Source organism: Doryrhamphus excisus, linkage group LG13 (genome assembly GCF_037039965.1).
Source record: "Doryrhamphus excisus strain RoL-2023G ecotype Guam linkage group LG13, RoL_Dexc_Guam_v1.1, whole genome shotgun sequence".
Taxonomy (NCBI): Eukaryota; Metazoa; Chordata; class Actinopteri; order Syngnathiformes; family Syngnathidae; genus Doryrhamphus; species Doryrhamphus excisus.
In genome coordinates this window covers 15,719,237-15,743,009 of record NC_136369.1, presented here as the reverse complement: position 1 = coordinate 15,743,009, position 23,773 = coordinate 15,719,237, and the positions used below count along the sequence as shown (strand labels likewise).

Here is a 23,773-nt window from a genome sequence, read left to right as displayed (position 1 = left end):
TTTAAAGAACTGCCAACGTCGCCACGGCGTAACTAATGTTTGCAGCCAGTCGTCATGGCAACGTCTCCCCGGAAACGTGGAGATTATGGGATACCGTCGCGAGGCTTGCTTCGGGAATAGTTGCAGCAGCAGATACATATTCGAATATTTCTAATAATGTTTATTGTTGTAGTTTGAGGTGTAATATTCTAAATAGTCAAAAACCCTTTATGTTACTTGAATGTTTTATTATTTTGAAGGGTGCACATATTCAAGACAGCTGTGTATACATGTAATATATAATATAAATGAGTGCTTTTCCTCACAGTCTAGTGCACATTGTGAAAGCTCATTCACTCTTATGACAATAACACTTCCATCGATAAATGAAATAATTTGCCAGGTGATTCTTTAATAAAAGCTAGATGTAATTTTGAATGAATAAGTAAATGTTACTGTAGGGCACATACACATTACAAATATTGCGAAATTCCAGGAATAAACATGTAAATCTTATCAATTCATACACAAGAACGCAGCGACAGATGACCTTTAAAACTGTTTTGCCCTTCTACCTTATGTGATCAGAGTGAATACAAGAATAACCAAGACAGAAAATGTCACAAGGGTTCTAAATACTGGAAGAAAATGAGGAAATAAAACAAAAAGTACTGCAACTTGGGGAGCAAATGCATATGCTTTTATTAATTTAACCAATATGGCTTCATTATTCCTTGAACCAACCCTCTCTACCTGATTCACTGCAACCCCCCCTTTTGTGTCTACTGGACTCAAACACATGACAATATAGAAAAGAGTGTCGACCACAGTACCATCTAAAGTCAAATGTTTCATTGTGGAATTCTCTTGAAATGTGAATAAGAACCTCCCAAGTGTGAGATGATGTGACATTTAAAAAAGTTTTACACAGAAACCCTTTAAAAGCTGGAAGTTTTTCACGTTGCTTCACTGTATAACAGTGAACAACATAAATCGGACGAAGAAAGTCAATTTCCCACCTTCAGAAGTAGCGTTAGAGCTGTAACAGAGGCGGGACCAAGGCCTGTCTGTCTGTCTGTCTGTCAGCTCTCGTGCTGTATAAGCTATAATACAGAACAGCAACAAGAAAAAAATAGATCTCTTTCACGCAGATACTGCAGACCTAATGGAATGACAGCAAAAACAGAAGATACGGCATTTATCTTCACCTTTCACACAGAACCCAACAAAGTGAAACATTGCGGCAACCGTATGTGCTTTCACACAGCGAGATCATGTCCCACAATTGCTTTTGAACACAACAGGGCCACACAGATGCTGTCCTGTCTGCTGTGGCTCTATACTACCCCCAAAGGCAGAAAACTGACTGACCCCCACCCCCCCCAAAAAAAAAAATAAATAAAAAAGGTGAAAAAATGCCAGCTTTTACAGGCAGTGTGAAAGTGAGATACATAAGGCTAAAATGTTACTCTGCTCCCTCTCCTCCCAGTGTTTGGATAAGATAATGTGCTTTAAGTTCTGCATTTCAGGACGGGAGAAGCCTGCCTTAAGATAAATACATCAGCAGCTCCCTGAAAAACACTTGGTGTCACATCACTAGAAGAAGGAGGTACGTTAAACGATCATTTGCCAACAATTTTAAGACTGAAAGGTTGTGCTCGATAAAGACTTTAAACAAGTGCATTTGTGGGGGTGCAGCTTCAAGCAGAAGAATGTCAATCAGCTGCAATCAGATAGAAGGAGGGTGCATACAAATATATAAATATGATCCTGCATGCTGTGCAAAAAAAAAAACAATAAAACTTTGGTTAAAAAGATAAAATACCAAAAAAAAGAGTCAATGCTACAGCAGAGAAAAAGAGGCACTAGCTAAGCAGCAGACCAGAAGGCTTTCTTGTAGCGTAACAAAGGCGGCAACTCATGTGCATAAAAAAAATAGTCTTGTGATTATGTTCAATGTCTGCCTTTCTCACTTTGCAAATCAACCTGAAAACAAATATAAAAAGTTCCAAATCTGCTTCAGATTTAAGACTATTTGTACGATTCCTTCTTGATGCCTCATTGAAATCATCTTGAAGGACATATATTGTCTATGGATGTTTTGACGTCTTCCCTGGTACACGGAAGGGAGGGCCTTTGCTACGAGGACGCCCGAGAGACATCATAGTCCGTGATGAGCTGTTTGATGAAGGACAGTTTGTGGTGGAGATATTCACAGCGCTTCTTCTCTTCCTGGTAGCCTGGAAACTTCTACGGACAGAGAACAAAACATGCCTTCAGAGGGGACAATTGCTAGAAGAAATAATCAGTTCCAGGGTCAAACTGTTGCCATCATAAAACCATATGACTTGCATTAACGGCCAAAAAACTGAGCCATAAAGGGCAGAACTAAGCATTTATGTACATATGTTATGAAATAGTGATTCTAAAAATCAACTGAATCAATTTGAAGGAATTCTGTATCCAAAACTAATTCACTTTACCTTTCGATACTTGTTGTATTTTTCTAATATCTGATCTTCCATTACCTACATGGAGCAGAATACAATACAGTTGTTAATATGACTGCACAACATCATCAGCTATTGAGCAAGGCATGGGCCGGTGTGACATTCTGATGGTATGATTACCTTGGGCAAACATATTACGGGTTGACGGTTACACAGTATTAATGGGTTGTTTTGAAATATCTTTATTACTGAATTATGACCAGTCCAGGGTATACTTCGCCTCTCGCCCAAAGTTAGCTGGGATAGGCTCCAGCATACCCCTGCAACTCCCAAATCACAGCAAATATCGTCTTAGTAAAAAACTAAACAAAATGCAAATAAATCCAATCAAGTGACCCAAGAAGGTCACAACATATATCCATTTTTAAATATAGTGGCAGGTCATACTTTTCACAGGACAAAGTATTTCCGCGGGTATATCTCATATATCTCATATCATAGAAACAGCATGACGCAATTTTTTTTAGTTTTTCATACCATGGTACACCTTGAAACCGGTAAGCGGCCCATGCCTACATTGAGCATATTACTTATTACACTATTAAGAAGGCACCTTGTGTTCTTTAGTACCGGGTGACATGCTCTTGATTTTGGCTCCAAGCTGAACAAACATGTGAGTGATGGTGGCGATTCGGGTGTGGAGGTCTTTGTATTCATCGTACTCTGCGCTGAAATCCTCTTGGTACCGCTGACGTTGCTCTGGGCTTGTGACCGTGACGTACGTGCTAAAAACAGACATAGCATCAACTTAGTAACAACACCAGCATCTGACGCATCATTACAGAATTTAAATAGGACCCCCACTAAAAGACATACAAGGAATAGGAATCCCATTTTTAACTCTTGAATGATGCAACTGCATTTTGTGCCACAAGGTGGCAGCATTAGACAGGCATGACATGTATTAAGGGACAATTACTGCAGAGAACCACTGAATAGGCAGACAGTCATATTGTAATAATACAAATTAATTCTATATTATATTATTAATACCTCCGCCACCCTAGTGATAATAATGTCCCCGTGCATGCGTGGGTTTTCTCCGGGTACACGTTTCCTCCCACATTCCAAAAACATGCTAGGTTAAATAGCAACTCCAAATTGTCCATAGGTATGAATGTGAGTGTGCATGGTTGTTTGTCTATATGTGCACTGCGATTGGCTGGCGACCAGTCCAGGGTGTACCCCGCCTCTCGGCCAAAGACAGCTGGGATAGGCCCCATCTTGCCCCCACGACCCTTGTGAGGATAAGCGGCATAGAAAACGGATGAATGGATGTAAATGCATGTAAACACAAACACCTCCAGCTGGCCACAGTGATGACTCAACATGTAACAAATCATGTTTCGACTCACAGCACATAATCGGGCTTCTCCTCCGAGTCCTTATCATTTGTGAAGTCACAGTCTAAAAAGAAAACACACAAAAACAATACATTAAGAAACTGACACTATAAGCCAGTTAAGTACCCTGCATGATTCTTAAAAGTTTTTTTTTGTAAGTGTGTACACCCGCAGACAAGCTCTAAGCTCAGGAGAGGAGTTCACCTTAGGGAGATAAAGTGCTCTAAGAGCTGTTGTTGAGCACAGGAACATAACAGGAGGACTCAAGAGAGTGAGCTTAGGGGTCGCAAACACACCCAAGCTTATGAGTTATTACCGTGTAAGTGCACCAGGAGGCTACCTGTGGTGTTTAGGGAACTGGGCATGGTATGGTTAAAATGTTATTTTGTGCACAAGGAACTAAATTAGCAACAAAGAAAGGAAAGCAGGAAAAGAGGGTTAAAAAAAAAAGGAAAGCATATCTTACTCCCAAGTTTGTCCTGGTTCTGCTTGGGATCAGGACTGTTCTCCGACCATCCTCTGTCCTGCTTTTCTTTGAACCTTTCCCGCTCTTTGTCTTTGTGCTTTTTGGATTTCTTCTTCCTTTGCTGCTGCTGCTGAGCGCCGAAAGACTCAACCTGAGGCGGAGTGTGGTTCTTCGCTTTGGTTCCGTGCTGGTTGGACACATCTGACGTACTCGACGTTTTGTGCGTTAGAGGAGAGCCGTGTAGCCCTCCTGGTGACCCATCAATGCTCCCCGTTGTGTTCAGAGTTCCCTGGAAATCAGTCTTGAGAGAGTGGAAGCATGGAGGTGCACTAACGTGCGTGCTCTTATTATCTAAGAGTCCATTGCTAGACGGCTGCTGTTGCGTCTTGTTATCGCTTTGTCTCTGTCGCTTTGCAGCCAAAGCTTGTAGAGAATCAGAAGTCATGGGGCGTTTCTGGATCATGAACAGAAAAATAAATGTTAATCTGAAGGATCAATCTAAAGGCAGTCTGATAATCATCACATCAAAGCCAACATGACCACTACTTACCCCTACTGGGTTCCTTGCCATGCTGTGATGTACCGTTCTATCCTCCGATGTTCTCAGTATTGAGCCACTGGTGTGAGGATTCTTTGATTGGTCGTTGACATGGGGATGTAACTTCCTGGGTACGTAAAAGAAAGTGGAGGAAATTTGATCTTGTGCCAATACATTCATTACATCAATATATTAGTTTGCTCCAAAAAGTAAAAATGTATCATAACATGCAGCCCCACTGTGTTGCATACATGGGGGCGCTGTTATTAAACCACAAAATCGGACCCCATAAGTCAGACAGACTTGACATTTGTCACATAGCTCAATGTGTTCTACAAAACACTCATGTAACTTGAGGGTGTTAAACCGCGGCACCCAAAAAATGGTACACACCATGAGGGGACTAAAGCACATGCAAAATTTTGAAAAACCAGAGACTGCCGTCAATAAAAGTGTCTTTGCAGGAGCATGTGTGGGATTTAGCAACAAGGATATCTGTAATTCATGCATGCAAGTATGTCTTGTGAAGCATTAGGACATCCCCATGACATTTAGAGGCAGTTTAGTTCCAATTAAACACACCTTGGCAGCAACCTGCTGACCAGTTTCCGCTCCTCCTCGTTGTAGCTGGGCCAGTCCCTTCGCACATGCTTGTAGAAGTCGTCTCTCAATAGGTAGCTGCTATCTTTGGGGTTCACCTTTGCTACCTGAAACACAAGGCAAGTTACATTTTTTGCCATTGTGCTGATATTCTACAGTGTCAGGTTTGTAGGTTTCTTTCTAAATAAACTAAACCAAAACACACACACACACAAAATTACTTGAAACTGGTCCCTAATCTTGTCAGACTGTATGCCTGTGAGGTTTATGTTCTGTGGGTAGCTAACAGAATGTCCCGTCCCAAAACAAACCACAAGGTTGAAAACACAGGAAACACAAAATAGAAAAGGACAAATTTGTCTAACTGCAGCTGTACACCACAGCAGACTATAAAAATAAACATACTGTATTGTCGAATTAATGTAATATCTCACAACAGCATTAACCAAGCATAATCACATTAGACTGTGCGAGTACATAACAGGCTGAGTAGAGTATCCATATCCATACACCGGCCACAACAATGATGCACAATTTCATTAGTGCACTTCTACACGCATTGCAACCACAATAAACATTGTCAAGTTTAGACTGTGAATGAAGTGTCCTTTTAGTGTCTGTGTTCGTACTTCCTCCATACCTCTTCCAGTATGGCTCCAAGTTCTGCCTTGTCCTTGGGCGTGACCCGTTCCCTCTCCAGCCACAGCAGCAGTTCTGGCTTCCTGTAAGCCTTGAGAGCCAGCAGGTGAATGATGCGTTCCCTGAGGGACTTCTGGTTGACTGAGGCCATGCTGCCGCTCCACCGGCTCATTATGGGGGGTTTGCAGAAGCCGCTGTCTGATGCAGACAGAAGAGGTGGCCTCTTTTGGAACTTGATGCTTTTGCCTGAGCACACAGAATAGTAGAGCCTGATTAATCGCTAGGGGAGACGCTATAATAAGCTTTACCACTAAGTCTATAGTTGCAATACACCACCACCTTAGCTTGTGTTACAGAACAAACCACTACTGGTAACATCTGTCAACAATGTTGCCACACTCCACAAGTGTCTCCTGCATTTTCTTTAGATTTTTGTGTGAACCGGAAAAGGAACCATCTATGTCCTGGCTGCTCAGTATAATATGGTTAAAAGGACAATAAGTCATCAGTGATGACAAAAACAGGGGTTTGTGACAGTGAGGGATGGGAGGACATTAGACAAACTCCATCGATCAATAAAGGGGAGGGGAGCTCATACTCCAATACACTTTAATACACTCCTCCAGTTCCACTCCCACAGTGAACGCTACAGGGCTTCATTTACTCTACATGCCATCCAACTGTACAATATTATTATTATTTACATTATTGCACAATACTGTAGGTTCTCCCTTGATTATAATGTACTTGGATTTCATTCATTCAATCATTTTCTACCGCTTTTTCCTCACGAAAAAACTTGGATTTATTTATATTTTTACTCAGAATTTATAAATATGAATCTTGTTTATCTGATATGTTTGTGTCAGTACATAATTTCTTATACTTGAACGTGACACTTTTTATACGTGGCCTAGACCGTTGTACCACGGGTGTACAGGATGGGCATGTTGGAGCAGTGAGAGCCACAGTATCTCCCCAAGCTAATCTCATTACAGTACATCTTAAGCTGCACTTTGGAGGTTACAGTAGGGCAACATTATACAAACAGATGCCTTTAATTTCAACCAATTGCAAAGACACAGTGACTACGTTGTTATTCAACCTGGGCCGTAAATCATCATATACCATATGCACATATGCCACGTGGCTCTTCTATAGCTTTGACATACGTCATGACCCGGTAGTTTATACTGTAGATCTCCTCCCGTGGCAGATGTGCTTGTATGTGCATGCTGCTGAAACATCTTCACCTTAAAAAGCATGCTGTTACACAATCCACAAGGGTTAAATTTGAGCAAGAGAGCCTGGAGCTCAGTACTGACATGGGGGTCGAACAATCCTGCCAGGAAAGAATATTGCATAAGAGCAGTAGCAAAGGCTGGAGAGGAGAGATATGACAAAAGAAGCTGGCAAGTAGATGCCTCAGCACGTTATGATTAATACGCGTTCGTGATTGCGAGCATCTGATTCAAACGCACAACACATCAAAGACAATGTTCATTAAACTATGACAATGTTGTTTGTAGATGATTTCTATTATGCGCCTAAAAGGAACTGCAGTAAAATGTCAATAGTTTACAGGGCATTAGCTGCCAAAATGACAATGTGGCCCACTTTGTGTTTTTCCCCCAGAAGCTGGATGCTTGTGTCAGGGGAATTTCACTCGCAGCCAATTGCTTAAAAATGTAATGTTCCGCTAAAAATCAGTCTGAGTAATGCAATCGCCAATAAGCCAAGAAACATAGTTGTATAAGGCAAATAAAGAGTGACATTCGACCTACAGTATGCAACGATTTAACAATTGGCCACCTGATATCTGTTAGAGCCCTGCAGAAGTGCCAGTCAGGTTACCCTTTAGCAAGGCAGCGTTCTTTATCTAGCACTCACACTTGTCCTAGGTCCCCACTTACTGGGATGCGAGGCTCCTGGTTTGATCTCAATGGCGGAGCGGCTCCAACTATCCTTCTCCACTTGAGACATCCTCTCGCGGGTCATCTGGTAGGAGTCCTCGGTGGCGCACACAGTGATCTTGTCCTGGATGACCCCTTGTCCTTCCAGTTGCTCACGGCCATCGCTGCAAAAATAAAAATACAAACATAAAAGAGCCACTTGGCTGCAGGGGATTTTAACTGTCAAGTGCCATGAAGACAAAGTCCTGTTGAGCTAACTCAGAGCAGCATACCAAAATGGACAGCGTGGCTTTGCGGTGGGAGCTGGCTAAGATAGCCTATATATATATTATGTCACAGACTGCGTCCTGTATATACCCGAGCATGGTGCAGAAAGAGAGAGGCTCATGACAGGCTCCAGCCTGTGGAAAACCTCTAGCTTGGCTCGGTTTAACTTGGCTCCAGACAGTGGGCCTTACAAAAACTCTTCTAGGACAAAAGTCATTGCATCACACACATAATCATTGGCCTGACTTTATCTGCAAATGCATGATTGTACTCTTTTTTTGCCTTTGTCTTTCACTCACAACTCACTTATCAAGCAGCCATAGAGGCTGTAAGAGTATGAGGCACCTCTAGTATGGCCTATAGTATGAGTATGTTACTTATTAAAATAAGATGAACTATATTGTTTGTTGATGCTCTTTTCGATTCTTAGCTGCTACATCAAAACAAAATCATTGTGTTTGACTTTTAAGGTTAGCTTCATACCTTGAAACATATTGATGGATGCAGTCAAAGCTGGCCTGAGGTTGGTCTTTGCAGTCGCTGGATAGGTAGAAGGAGAAGACACGAAAAGCATTGGGTGACTCTTCTGTAGGAGCTGGCAGCTTGATGTACTATAAAGTAAACAGGAGAGGAACAATGATCAGTGATATAAAAACATATACATGGTATGGAAAAACAATAACACTGTGACCTAAAGATGCATCATAAGGGAAATGTACATTGTACAACAGAGAGCTGACTAGCGCAACCAACATTTGAAAGCGCATTCAGAGGTAGATAAAGCTGCTGGGTGCTGACTCATGATACTTCAAATGCAGCTAATGTCTTTTGATTGAGTAGAGACCCCGGTAGTTATTTGCTTTTTATAGTCCACGGACCCAGAGACTATAGGAATCTTAACAGTTGATTGAATAACGGTATTTTAGGGGTGTCCTGTTAAAACTTCTTCCATACGGATGTCACAGCCTTGAGTATCGGCCAATACCGTTATTGATCTAATATGAGCAAGAATCACTGTCACTGTAGCCTGGTTAATATGCAGGTCACATTATGTAAATGCATGTTAAGCTGCTCCCTTTTAGCTACAGAAACACAGAAAAGAGAACAATGTGTCCATGTCTCACATGATAATGTGAAATGTGTCTCAAAAATAATGGATGATGTGCATGACCCCCCCCCAAAAGTCTAGTTTTCCTTTAAATATTTTTGATTAATAAAATGCTATAAAGGGCGGCACGGCGGTCTAGTGGTTAGCGCGCAGACCTCACAGCTAGGAGACCAGGGTTCAATTCCACCCTCGGCCATCTCTGTGTGGAGTTTGCATGTTCTCCCCGTGCATCAGTGGGTTTTCTCCAGGTACTCCGGTTTCCTCCCACATTCCAAAAACATGCTAGGTTAATTGGCCACTCCAAATTGTCCATAGGTATGAATGTGAGTGTGAATGGTTGTTTGTCTATATGTGCCCTGTGATTGGCTGGCAACCAGTCCAGGGTGTACCCTGCCTCTCGCCCAAAGAGAGCTGGGATAGGCTCCAGCACCCCCGCGACCCTCGTGAGGAAAAAGCAGTAGAAAATGAATGAATGAAATGCTATAATCAACCACGAGACAGCGATCATTTATTAATTTTTGGAGCTTTGAACTGCGATATAGCGAGGGATGAACATAATGTCCCGCCTCAGTGTTCATGAGTGTGAAATAAGATATTCAGCTCACTGTGCAAGTCTTTACTTGCAGGCTTTTGCAAGAATTTCATCAAACTCTGCTACTACAACTACTACTACTACAACTCCATAGACAGCTGGACTCAGTTTTAAAAAGCTGGTTTCAGCCTCCAGTGCATGTAAAACTGACGGACCTCCGCCTTTGACATAACTCAATAAAGGGACTAAGTGGTGTTTGCTTGTGTGCATCCCTTCAGTTATACTAGTACATACCCTTTAAGCTTGTAAATGTCAACCCTGGATGTCATGAGAGACTTAGGTGAGGAAACATTCATTGATGCGAGATGGTTGTGTTGGCATTCTGCTAGATGGACCAAAAATCTCCATAATATAAAATAGAAAATAGATTGTTTATGGCAAACAAGATATGAAATGATATGTCTTTGCCTCTAATTGGATACATTGCCGGTGTTCCATTTCCAGGGGAATTCACATGTCAGATTGACTACGTGATGTGGGAAAATGCCATTTGACAGGAGTGCGGGGGGGAGGGGGGGGCAGTATGCAAAATGGAAGAACTTCAGGCAGCTATAAAACGCTGGCCTTGTTAAAAGCCAGCCTTCCTCTCTGCATTTACACTAACTGGGAGCACATGGCTGAGCATGATTTATTTAAAGGCAAGGCGGTGCTGTCGACCCTGAGATACTGGCTGGGTTGACATGTCGACCCTGAGATACTGGCTGGGTCGACATCTCGACATTGGAGGACAGTGCAGAAGTGCCCATTTATTTAGAAGCTGTGGATCAGTTTTAGTGCAGGAGGAACTTTCGTTGTGTGCAGGGTTACGGATGACATGTGATGTGCGTGCCCTCTGTAACCACTTCTGACTCCGTGAACACGCATGTGGTGGGGTGCACGTCAGTCTCGGCACTTCCCCAGTTTGGCTGTCCAATGAGAGCGCACAGCTGGCGTGGACCGTGACGAGTAAGCGTTTGCGCCACACTTGAAACGTGCTATGTGCACACTGATTACAGAAGTGGTGCCATGCTAACGAACGAGAAGGCAGCGGATGCGGCTGGAGGGGCCCAGCAGAGGCGGGCAAACCAGATTTTTTGTTAGTAATGTGAAAAGACTAGAAATAAATGCGTACTGAAATACAAAATGTGGCTTTGTTGTTATTGGTATCATCCGATACTTTTCCAATTATCGGTATCTGCAGCATAAAACCCTAATCGGGTTTTGTGGGAATTTTGGGGCCATGCTTTCCCTAAAATAAATGTTTGAACTCCATATATTATCATTTTGGGGGTAGTAGGAGCAATGTGTTTTCAGTTATTCTGTATGCAAGATGTTGGCTGTGAAGATGTAACATTTGGTGGTGATTAAATTCAGGCCTGTTTTGCCTGGCTGGAAGGTATGCAGGTTCCTTTTAACTATTCTAGTTATTTAAGGATTTTGTGTAAGGGATTGCGGGACACTGGCGTCACAGCCAGATGTTATAAGTGCACAGCGATGCCACAGCACTTTGCTGGTTCCTCGTGAGATCTCCAACCAGCAGACTTCCAGACTCCCGCTGTGCCAACTGCAAGAAGCACTCTTCACCGGGCTCCCAAGTAATTCTCCACAGCAATTCAAACTCAGACACCCTAACAAAAGTCTGAGCTCTTTAAGAATGCAACTGACCATGAACAATCAAATATTTATTGTCGTCCTTTCAAGTAAAACATTTGTGGAATCTGCTGGGATATCTTTAGAGATTGTTAAAGAGGAGAAACTGGAGTGAATCAAGCTGGATGAGTTAAGATGAAACAGAAATAGGCTTACAGGCAAGAGATTAACACATTGCAATAAAAAGTTGCTTGGTAGGGTATTTGCTACTTTATATTGGAGTAGCATAATGAAAAAGGCCGGGGCCAACCTAAATCTTACCTACATGTTGCATTGGGGTATTTTGTCTCACTTTTTTCATGATAAAACAGCTGCTAAAACTATTATGCGATCATTTTACAAATTTTCCTTCTTTAGGACACTAGTCACCAGTCTCTCTGACTATATTTCTTACTTTACTATTAATATTAATTGTGATTCTGTGAGTGGAGTTGTTGTGATGTACGCTTACGGTCTTTTGCTGCAGTCAACCACAAACCTTTTAAAAGGCATATTTTCCTATCATTTCTGGTCAGATTCCAAATTGTACAACCTTTCCGATGTTGGAATTAGGAACTTACAGGTTAGTTCTTCTAGGTACTACGGACAATGTCATTGTTAAAATGATCATTAGAGAAACTAAAGACAAGAAAAAAAATAAAATTCTGATCGGATTTGGACATTAATTTGATATGAAATAATTACGACTGACAAATGATTAAAAATGGTAATCAAATTAATCACAGTTTTAAGTTAGTTAATCATCATTAATCACCATTTGCAACTATGTCTGAAATATGTCAATTTTACTGTATTTTATTAACAGAAAGATAAATGACAAGACTGGATTATATTTAATATTTGTATGTATTAACAATTCAAAATGAACTACAAATGTAATCAAACATGTCTAAAAGTCCATTTACCTAACACTAGTCTCTTTAAGTGTGTTATTATGGGCGCTATGAGGCTGCGTTCAAAGACATCACGTAAATGTACACATTTTCAGTATATTTTCTGGCATTTCTCAGCATACTTAAATGCAGCAAATTGTACATCTGAATTAAGAGTTACAAAGTGAGTGATAATAAAACCGTATTTTCTGGACTATAAGTCGCACTTTTTTCATAGGTTGGCTGTTCCTGAGACTTCTACTCCAGAGCGACTTATAAATGAAAAAACTGTTTATGTTACATAAACACTGGACAACTTTTCTGTTCATGTTTATTTTTTGTGTAGCTGAATAACCATTGTGTTAGCATATCTTACACCTATTCAACCTGTTCTCTATTCTTTTATTGTTAGAACTTGCCTTCCAAGATGTCTGTTTTGGGCAAGTAGTTTGTCAAATAAATTACCCACAAAAAATGCGACTTATACTCCAGTGCAACTTATGTATGTTTTTTTCTACCTAATTATGCATTTTTGGACTTGTGCGACTTATACTCCGGAGCGACTTATAGCCCAGAAAATACGGTATATGCTTCATGTTTTTCTGATTATTTTGACCACAAGTACATGCATAATAAAGCTGTTGTGGTGATGTTCGGAGTGGCCCTGAATGCATCTCACGTTCTAGTAATGAGAAGGAATAACGAGCTTGAGACGTGAGTTGAAAATACATATACTGTATTATGGTGTTTGTGTGTATGGAGGTGTGCTTGCTCTGTTAAGCATGCATTAATTAAATTAGTTACCGCCATTAACGCGTTATTTTTGACAACCCTAAAAAAAAAAATTCTACCAAAAGCGCTGACAGCCAATAAAAACCAAAAATGTGTTTCGAAGGAACCACAGTTTCATTCTAGGTCATAAATCTCTCGACCAAGCCGGACGGGGAAAGGCTCCTTTTCCTGGCGTTATCCAGCTTCAAAAGTTGATGGAACAAAAACTGTGAGAGACTGCTGTCGGTGCATGGGGTTTATGTTTCCTGCAAACTTTGGCTGAATGTGGGGTCGGGTGTAGATCTCATGCAGCCTATTGTTTCTACATCCTCTGCAGCCAAAGTAATGGCTATCTGAAAACAGGCCGTCTTTTGTTCCAGCCTCCTCGGCTCCAGAGAGAGATGCCATGGCACTGCCTCGCCTCTCTGGCTGATGGGAGGAGGAGGAGGAGGAATGAAAACCTGTCGCCACTACCGCTGTCTGTTACCAGCAGGAGGCGAGCCACCCTGGGCTGGATGCACGGTACACACCATCTCACTGGGGTGTAATCAACATTTCTGTCACTCGCAAGGCCAAAGATGAGCTATCTGTGAGGCACGCATAAAAACACACATGTACATCAGACAGCCGCTGACTTCTCATTCCCACTCACTCTCAAGTAAACTTGTGGCATCCCAAAACAGGGAGGAGTGCCGTTCCATGGACGAACCACAACTAAGGTGGCAATGTGTGAAAGGGTGCCAATAATCGAAGAAATACAGTCATGTTATACCATTGTTTCTGTGAGCTATCTTGGACTATTTAGCTAACTTGGACTCAGACAGGCGGGTGCTTTTTTAAGTTACATTTTACTTAATTTTTTTGCCAGGAATTTGGTTTGAATTGGGGGAAAAAAAATTGATAAATGCATGTACAACATTCTATTTACGTTTTTATTACATTATTAGAGCCCTATGGTCATGAAATAACACCCCTATAGTCACTTATACACTTTCATTCATTCATTCATTTTCTACCGCTTTTCCTCACAAGGGTCGCAGGGGGTGCTGGAGCCTATCCCAGCTGTCTTCGGGCGTGAGGCGGGGTACACCCTGGACTGGTCGCCAGCCAATCACAGGGCACATATAGACAAACAACCATTCACACTCACATTCATACCTATGGACAATTTGGAGTGGCCAATTAACCTAGCATGTTTTTGGAATGTGGGATGGCCGAGGGTGAAATTGAACCCTGGTCTCCAATTAAGTTGACATAGACAATAGACATATTAAACATAATTAAGACATAACACACTCAAAATTTCGCATTAATAGAGCTCCTTTTCTGAGACGCATACTTCCTTTTTGGTCAAAGAGAGACTCCACTGACGCACTTCAATCTCTTTATAAACAAACAGATAACACTTCTCAGGCCCCGCCTTAAAAGGTGCACACAACAAGTGGGATATTACATTACACCATGTCTTCTGAAGTCCTTAATTGTTATTTTGTTCATTCAGCCATTTTCTAAACTGTAACTTGACCCAGTTTTACATCTGTAACTATTCATCTCTATTTTATCATTTTTACGACGCTTCAGTAATGCCTCTCGCTGAGCTTCACATGCTGGGTGATTAATGTGACTGCCTCCACTGGGAGACAGTGCGTGTAATCAAGACTGAGCCTGTAATCACCTTCCATTCGCTTTCATTTGCGATTTCACAGACAGACAGAGCCACGAGCACCCTTGCTCAAGGGAGAGGAAATCAGGAGGGAGAATATGAAGGAAGAGAGGCGTGCTGTAGCACCAGCATCATTCAGTTTTTCCCTAAAACTGTGCCAAGAAACATTTGTTTCTAGCAGGTGCTCGGGGGCCAGACTGTCAACAAATTGTGGGTCACCGCGACCCCTTTCTGTGCGCCCCCAAGGCCGGCTCCACGCATACATGAAAACAAGTGCCCTTTCATGTCTCATAAGCCTGGAGCGTGGACCTTCACGTGAGGGAATTAGACGGGATGTGGTTCTTGTAAGCTAAGACGGGCTCGGCATCTCTGAGCACAGAACACATTTTTCACCATCTCAGTGGCCACTTGTGTCAAACTCACATATTTGGACAAATAAACACTGTATGAAATATGACCACTCCACAATGTTTATAATGCCTGCTTGTTCAGGAACCAGAATGGAGAGGAATCTATGAGGTCGAACAATTTTTTACCCATATTAAAAACAGTCTAAAAATTATATTCCAAAAAAACAAAACACTTCCTCTGATGAAGCTCGTCGTTGTTTCACCCCTGGTTTCTGTCCTGTATTTGATCCGAAAATAAGTCAGGTATCCCAATTCGATATTGATATTGGTATCAGCATCAGATTTGAACAACTTATATCTAAAATCGCTGATAACAGCACTACGGTACTTCTACCCAGCAGCGCCAAAATAGAGCCCACGTGATCACAACATCGGGGTGTGCTAACGTGCTAAAAAAAGAGCAGGAGTGACGACAAAGTCCGAAAGACCGACCCCATCTCACATCCAAAGCAGCAGGACAAAAAAACAGCATGACGACGGGGGGGAAAAAAACAAACATATTATTATAAAAAGTCACGTAAAAACATATTAGGCATACAAAGATGAGGTTCGCACTGCCGTTTCCTTGGCAACAAGGGGTATATGGCTTCATTGCCCCATACTACATACTAGGAGTGTAACGAGACGATGCACGAGATGACATTTGAACATGAATTTTAAGAAAAGTGCAATGAAAAACATTTTTATTTTACTGAGTCAATACAATACATTATAGGAGCATTTTTACATGTTTAATGTCCTACAAATTGATGCTTGAACATATCACTGTCAACATTTCTTGAGACCAAATAAACCACTGTTATGATACATAATAATAATAAATAACAATACATAGTTTTTTACATCAGGGCTGTAAAATTGTCCATTGAAAGTTATTATTAAAATATATATAAATATTACACCACATATGGCATACGTTGATGCGAGTGTATCCATGCTCTGCCTGCTTGGCCATGTTGGTGAGGGGCTGGGTTGCATTATGGAGAGTTGTTGGGGTTTTTTGACAGCTTTCAGATGTGCATTGCACGGCATTACGGAGGTGGGGCTCGCGGTTGCTTCACCTTTGTTGAAGGCTTGTATTTAATTACCGAATAAACGCATGATGCAAGAAACACTTAGCTGCACACCCTTACTTGCTTAATATAGAAAGCATTTTGCTAAAGTGTCAACAAGGATCTCTTCTATGTATAAGGTGCGTTAGGAAATAGAAATGGTGCTTGAAAAGTGGCGCTTACTTTGGTAAGCACCGGTACCTTGCTGTCTGTGGACTTTCAAAGCCAAGGTTAGTGACTCACTAAAAAAAGATTTGCTAAAGAATGAAAATTACCGGAAAGCTGCCAGGGCAGAATCCCAAAACCTCTAAGGCAGGGGTCTAAAACATGTGGCCCGCGGGCCAAATGTGGCCCGCAGGACACTAGTTTGAGGCCTCCGCCTTAGAGGTTATGAAAGTTTAATGTTAGTGCGGCCCGCGCAAGTTTGATATGGATGCTGTATGGTATCATGTACCCAGAAAAAAATATTACGTTTGATTAATGTTCATGTTAAAGGTTAAATAACTGTTAATAGTTATCCTCCCTATCCGTGTGGAAGTGGTACGTTTTTGGCTATTTAAGTTTAAAGGAAATAACTTGAAGGCTACCGTTTAGGTCGCTAGCTCTCTAGTTTGCGAGTTAGCATGTGTCTCAAGACCCTGCAGTTGCGCAATATGTTGTAAATGAAAAGAGTATAAATGTGACTATAGTCGTGTTTTGTCATGTCTACAGGGCTCTAATAATGCTCAGTTAATTTTAATCTGAAAAAAATAATTTGTCTACCCACCAACTATATGTGGTTTCTTAAGTTTTTATTATTTGACGTTTTATTATTATTATTATTATTATATTTATTTATTACTGATTGATTGATTTTCTTTATTCTTGATTTATTTCTTTATTTTTCATCTTATTTTGTGTAGAAAAATAAAAAGTAAGATATTTGAGAGCAGTGGAATGTTTTATCAGAGCTTTTCTTGTAGAAAATTGGAAGCAAAGCAAAGTTTTTAAATTTTTTTTGTTTTTTTTGGGGGGAAAACCTGATGCGGCCCAGTCTCACCCAGACCCGAGCTCCAGTGGCCCCCAAGTAAATTGAGTTTGAGACCCCTGCTCTAAGGGCACAACTATCGGTCCTAATGTATGCTCATAGAAACTATTATGTATGTGAATGTATTAAAATACAATGAGCGTAACACTCAACATCTCTGTGTTTTTATTCTTCTGGCTTCCAGTCACTTTTGATTATTAAACACTTCCTGTGACCGTCAGCGATCCTCATTTTAAAAAGCCAAGAATGTAAACTTTATCTTAAGTTTGTACAAAAAAAAGTGCCTGTGTGCGTCCACTCCATTTGATGCTTTTTTTTTTATCATCATGGTCATGGGGCATAAACATCCACTCCAGGGCAAAAAAGCACAACACATCTGGACTGACTGTAATGCATTAGGATGAGGAAGTCAATTCATTCTGGGTGACAAAACACAGGCCACATTCCCTTGCTACTTGTTATTCAAATGAGAGGCGAGGGCACGCACAAAGCCAGCCGCGATGCACACTAGCGCTCAAATAAAAGCAATTGGCAAGCACTCCCCTCACCCTGTCTCCCTCATATGCACAGACACACCAAATAAACAAACACACAGATGGTCCTCAGGGGATTTCGGCTGGTCCGGCACAATGGGCAGGAGGTGGGACATGAATAAATCATGCCTTTTAATGCCTTCAGCCCCAAAACAAGATGCAAACACGTCATAACATGCAAAGGCAAACATTAAGCACGCAACAGTGTTATTCTCGCAAAAAGCTACAACAGAGAGCAAGTGCGGTCTAATGCGAAGAAGCTCGTCTAGACCTCAAACATACAAACACAGCCTTAACGGAGGAAGCTGTCATCCACAGAATTATGGCTCCTGTAATTACCTCTAAACATTCATTTGGTTAATAACTGTAGCTTGCAGACAGGTCTACCATCATGCTATCAGTATAATGTTGGTTGCATTTGGTTTGCAGACATATGGCAATAGCACAAATCGAGCATTAAATCTGCATGACTGTCTTTGCTTTTGTTTGTAATGGTAATGGTATTATTTCATTTGAACATGCATCAGATTACAATTGAATGCATCACATAATCAGTTCACAGTTCCACATGTCCAAAAGAAGTAGGAAGAAGCAAAGCTTATTAAATCCTACCCCTCCATCTGGTACTTTTACAATCAGTGACTGTTACATTTGTTCACTTCCTGCTTTCCATAATACAGTTTAAGGCTTTTTGTTGTTTTTTTTTTAAATAATGCACCTCATACCGAAGTACGAGGTGATATGACCATACAATGACATAATGGGTACCATAGTAACTGTCAATATATGTAGATTACGTACGTTGATAGATGATAGAAACATATAAAATATGTTATCAGTGCTGTCAACAACTAAATTATAATGTTTGCCAAAATTCACAAAATTCCCATTGGGACACGTAGAGGGTTCTGCTGTAATACAGTCTGCAGACCCCACATACACGTGATACTAGACATGTTAGCAGTCTTGTTGAGACAGGAAGGTGGCTGCAGCTATTTCCCCACCAGCCTGTGCAATTAGCATCGACTGAGAAGTAAAATACAGTATTCCCCAAGGACCTACTGTAGCTGTTCCTGACTATACACACACACTAAAATCTGGTGAAGCTTCTTGCAGATTATGGAGGCCAGAAAAATGTTAAGTACCGTAGTATTTTCTAAAAACGTGTGTGCAAAATTAAATTGTACTTTCCCATGAGGCAACAGGGCCAATGTGCGTCACAGAGGGTTCTCATTTGACATATGAATGGCTCCTCACCCCACTGTTGACTCTGGCTGTGTGTGTGTGTGTGCGTGTGTATGTGGGTGTCTGCTTCCCTCTTTTCCCAGTGCCTCTCCACAGTTATCAGCCTGACCCAGTAACCTGCAAGCCTTCTATATGCAATGAGACCCCTCCATCACAGATCACCATGACATCAATGTACTACGTGTATGCTGCTTCTACAGTAGTGGCAAGTTGGCACGCATTCAAACTTGAGCCATTTATGAGTACGTTGTTGTTGTTTTTCAAGAAATCCACATTAAAAAAAAAGGTAATTGTTTTGGAAAACTAACAGCTTACTTGCAAGTCAGTTATTTTTTTTCTATCGTATACCTAACTATCGCTTACACAACATCAACAATGAAATAAGCTTTATGGTTTTGCAACAAAACACCTAATTCAGTTTACACCCATCATAGGTATTTTGCCATTAAACATATATTTTATTTAAGAATATACCCTACACTGTTATAGTTTTTTACATAGATCTGTCCATTTTTTTCTACATTTACTTACTACTAAGGTACTTATAAAATTGCACTTCTGGTTGGATGCTAACTGCATTTTGTTGCCCTGTACCAGTGACATGAGCAATAACAATAAAGTTGAATCTAATCTAATCTACACTCAATTCCATCTATAATTTCCAATGCATATTGTGCTATAATAATCTCATCATGTACTCCAATGCTACAATTTGCACCTAATTTACCAAGTTGTGCATCATGTAATTATGTTTTTTTTCCGTATACCTTCAATTCCTCTATCAAAATACATCGTTTATTGTGACTACATGTGTATTAATAAGATGAAATTAATGGTACATCCCGTGTACTTTGGACTGAAGTGTGTTATATACTGACAACAACGATGCAAGAAAGTTGCAAGTAAATATAAAACATAAATAAGATGCACTTACCCCCTGGCTCCCTTTGAAACTGATCAACGGCTCACTTGGTAAATTAGCCTGAGGGTAGAAAAACACATTTAAATGTTAATGGTTTATTATTAGAAGCCGAAAAACAGCTTAAAAACATGTAACATACCACACATACTACGCGTTTAGCTAGCAATAAGCTTGCAATGTAAATGAAGATTAAACCATTACAACTTTTGACAAGAGTGGCTGAGTGGTTCGGTAGCAACACCCACAAAGTACCTTAAGGTTCTGGTAAGCCTCCAGCGCTCGAATGGCGGTGTCGGTGAGCTTGACGTGATAAAATGTCCTGTTGGGGCTGTTTTTACTGTTCTTTCCACACGACAGCCCGTAGAGGTGCTCCTGCCTGAGAGAAGCCATCGCTGGCGGCGGGCTGGCTCTCACCAGTGCCACCTTCTCCTCTTCACTAAATTAAAGCAGCTTGTCCTCGCTCACCGCTCAACCAGGCGACGTCAGTCGACGTCACAAAGTGGGCGGGGCTATGATGACGACGCTGGGGGTGCACGCGCCAGGTTTTGGGACCTTCTTTATTTGCGTTTCTTCCAAGGACAGTCCATCCACTCATTCATGCTACTTCAATAAATAATCTTTTTTTCTTATTTACTTGTTTTTATCAAATACTGTATAGCTAACCTTACAGCATGAACACTGTGAAATGTTGTTTACTCATAAACATAAACATTCATTCATTTTCTACCGCGGGGGTGCTGGAGCCTATCCCAGCTGTCTTCGGACAAGAGGCGGGGTACACCCTGGGCTGGTCGCCAGCCAATCACAGAGCACATATAGACAAACAACCATTCACACTCACATTCATACCTATGGACAATTTGGAGTGGCCAATTAACCTAGCATGTTTTTGGAATGTGGGAGGAAACCGGAGTACCCGGAGAAAACCCACTCATGCACGGGGAGAACATGCAAACTCCACACAGAGATGGCCGAGGGTGGAATTGAACCCTGGTCTCCTAGCTGTGAGGTCTGCACGCTAACCACTAGATCGCCGTGCTGCCACAACCGGAACAGTTCAACCTTATTTTTATTTATTTATTTTTTCTTCTTTTTTTTAATTTATTTTTTTCCTACGACAATTATTAAACAGGAAAGTTGATTTTATTTACATACTTAAAAATATGATTTATTTATTTATTTTTTGTCCTTGTTGGTGTAAAAAATTGCCCCCTCCCTCTGCCTCTTCATGGAGATAGACATTTTGGTACCAAAACATGGTCGCTTTTGGTTTTACATGAGTCGGTATCCGGTAGTAACGGTTCAACGGAACAGTTCAACCTTAAAAAAACATTGGTAGTCAACTGCAGAGAGTGCCAGGGTAAGTGGAATAGCCTTTATTGATATAATACTTTACTATAATCATATTGTTTAGAAGTTTGACTTGTGTGTATATAGGTTTTTTTTCAAACAATTGCATTTAAAAATCCTAAAAAACTACTTAAAGTACATCCCAATCCTCCACTCCAGTCTTGTTGGTGGCAGTAACGTTCGTGTTATGCTATTTTGACTCAAGCTTTATTGCATCTTGTTTTTAACAAATTTTATGTCAGCAACTCATCCCTTTGTTTTGGTTTTGCGATTTGCAGCTGGTACATTCCACACACACTGCTGTCATTAACTTGCAAAAGGATGTTTTCAGCGACATTGACTCTGTGGAACTCGCCGCACACTTCTTAGATAACAGCAAATGGCTGACAAATGTAGTTTCTGTTTCCAAATGAGATTACAATTGAAAACAACAATACCAAATAGTAGTAGTAATAATAGTAAGTAAAATGTGTCTTATGTATGTACATGCATGCTATCTGATAGAGGTAAGGAAAACATTACAATATGTAAAGAGGTTATTCATGTGTATAAATGTGCCTTTATTGTGAAGTGGAAAGAAATAGTTTTCATTTCGTTTGGTGCTAATACTCATGGATTTGACCTTTAACCTGACCGCAAAACAAAGGTGAAAAATAAGAGATAAAAAATGATCATCACAAAATAAAAGACAAGACATTATCAGCATTAAAGGCCGAGGATGTAACAGCAGCAAAATGTGGGTCAGCCCTATCTATAAATAATCTTGTGACAGAAAAGATGCTTATCTCGAGGAGCTAATGGGTTTAGTTATTGTCATTTTTGACAGTCTGTCCGCGTCTTATCGCTTGAGACGCAATAATGAGCAAACAAAGGAGCCACTAAAATGTTGAACCCGCTCCAGGGGTCGACCTCTTATCTGTGTTTGGGGCGTCTCAGTGGCCCCTGCAAACATGACTGAATGGAAAAGGCAGCAACTGCCGGTGTTTGCATAACTAGAGAGAAAGCGCTGGAGAGGCAGCAAAAGCAGGTGAGTCTGACAAGGATAAGCCTATTTAGCTAAATTGTTAAGCTAGTGCTTGAATGGAAGTATGTAACAGGAAGGGGGAGGGTGGTTACTGTGGGTCAAAAGAGAGAGAGAGAAAGAGAAGTTATCTAGCTTGGGTAATACTTGTTTTTATAGTCAGTATAGTTACTCCACACCCCATTCACTGTGCAATATCTCATCAACCTCCATGTGCAATATTAAGGGCTCTAGATGCAAAATATATATATATATATATATATATATATATATATATATATATATATATATATATATATATATATATATATATATATATATATATATATATATATATATATACATAAGTCCAATGTGAAGTATTTCCATAATGCCTCATATTAACTCTCTAACAAGATCTCAGTGTATAGACTGGTCATATATCTCATCTTGTTTCATATTATCTACATACTGTATTGTATATAACTCTGGGAAAAAACTGTTGATTTTGTTAATACTTGGGTTGTCTATATTGTTTATTTTTCTATATTGTGTATTTTGTACTGCTTAACTGACTCTGTACTCTTGCTGCTGTGCAATACAAATTTCCCCACTGAGGGACGAATAAAGGCATATCTTAATCTTAATCTTGGGTTGCAAAGTGATTGAAAAGTTTCATAAACAAAAATTTAATGATAAGAATTCACAATTAATTCATGTTTTTCAACTCAAGCATTGCAATAATTAGTTATTTGTACGGTTACTTATTGTCACACTTTTGTTTTTCCCCTCTACCCCATGAAAATAATAAAATCACTATGTTGTTTATTTGGCAACCTCATGAAGATAATATTCATTCATTCATTTTCTACTGCTTTTTCCTCACGAGGGTCGCGGGGAGAGGCGGGGTACACCCTGGACTGGTCGCCAGCCAATCACAGGGCACATATAGACAAACAACCATTCACACTCACATTCATACCTATGGACAATTTGGAGTCGCTAATTAACCTAGCATGTTTTTGGAATGTGGGAGGAAACCGGAGTACCCGGAGAAAACCCACGCATGCACGGGGAGAACATGCAAACTCCACACAGAGATGGCCGAGGGTGGAATTGAACCCTGGTCTCCTAGCTGTGAGGTCTGCGTGCTAACCACTCGCCACCGTGCCGCCCTGAAGATAATATGTTTATTTAAATCACTATAATTTTACTAGCACTACCACTACAGTTGTTGGATCTGGAGGGGCAGTGCCCAACTTGCCTCTAATTCAAAATGGCCACTTGACGTCACAACAGAGAGGAATATGTAAGTCACAGGTGTTAAAATGGACACTTCCGATT

The 23,773-nt window shown here is 40.8% G+C and overlaps 1 protein-coding gene across 1 annotated transcript; it reads right to left on the bottom strand.

Moving 5' to 3' along the window:
- Positions 1–1,362: 1,362 nt before the first annotated feature.
- LOC131139450 (RNA polymerase II elongation factor ELL2-like) lies at positions 1,363–20,540 on the bottom strand. The gene is made up of 12 exons (XM_058089089.2): positions 20,332–20,540; positions 20,092–20,139; positions 8,739–8,866; positions 7,989–8,152; positions 6,077–6,321; positions 5,419–5,543; positions 4,849–4,963; positions 4,299–4,752; positions 3,845–3,896; positions 3,043–3,214; positions 2,463–2,507; positions 1,363–2,229 (listed from the first exon to the last, which is right to left on the bottom strand). Exons 1-12 carry the CDS (start codon positions 20,467–20,469, stop codon positions 2,119–2,121), a joined length of 1,797 nt encoding a protein of 598 aa, XP_057945072.2. The 5' UTR covers positions 20,470–20,540; the 3' UTR covers positions 1,363–2,118.
- Positions 20,541–23,773: the final 3,233 nt, after the last annotated feature.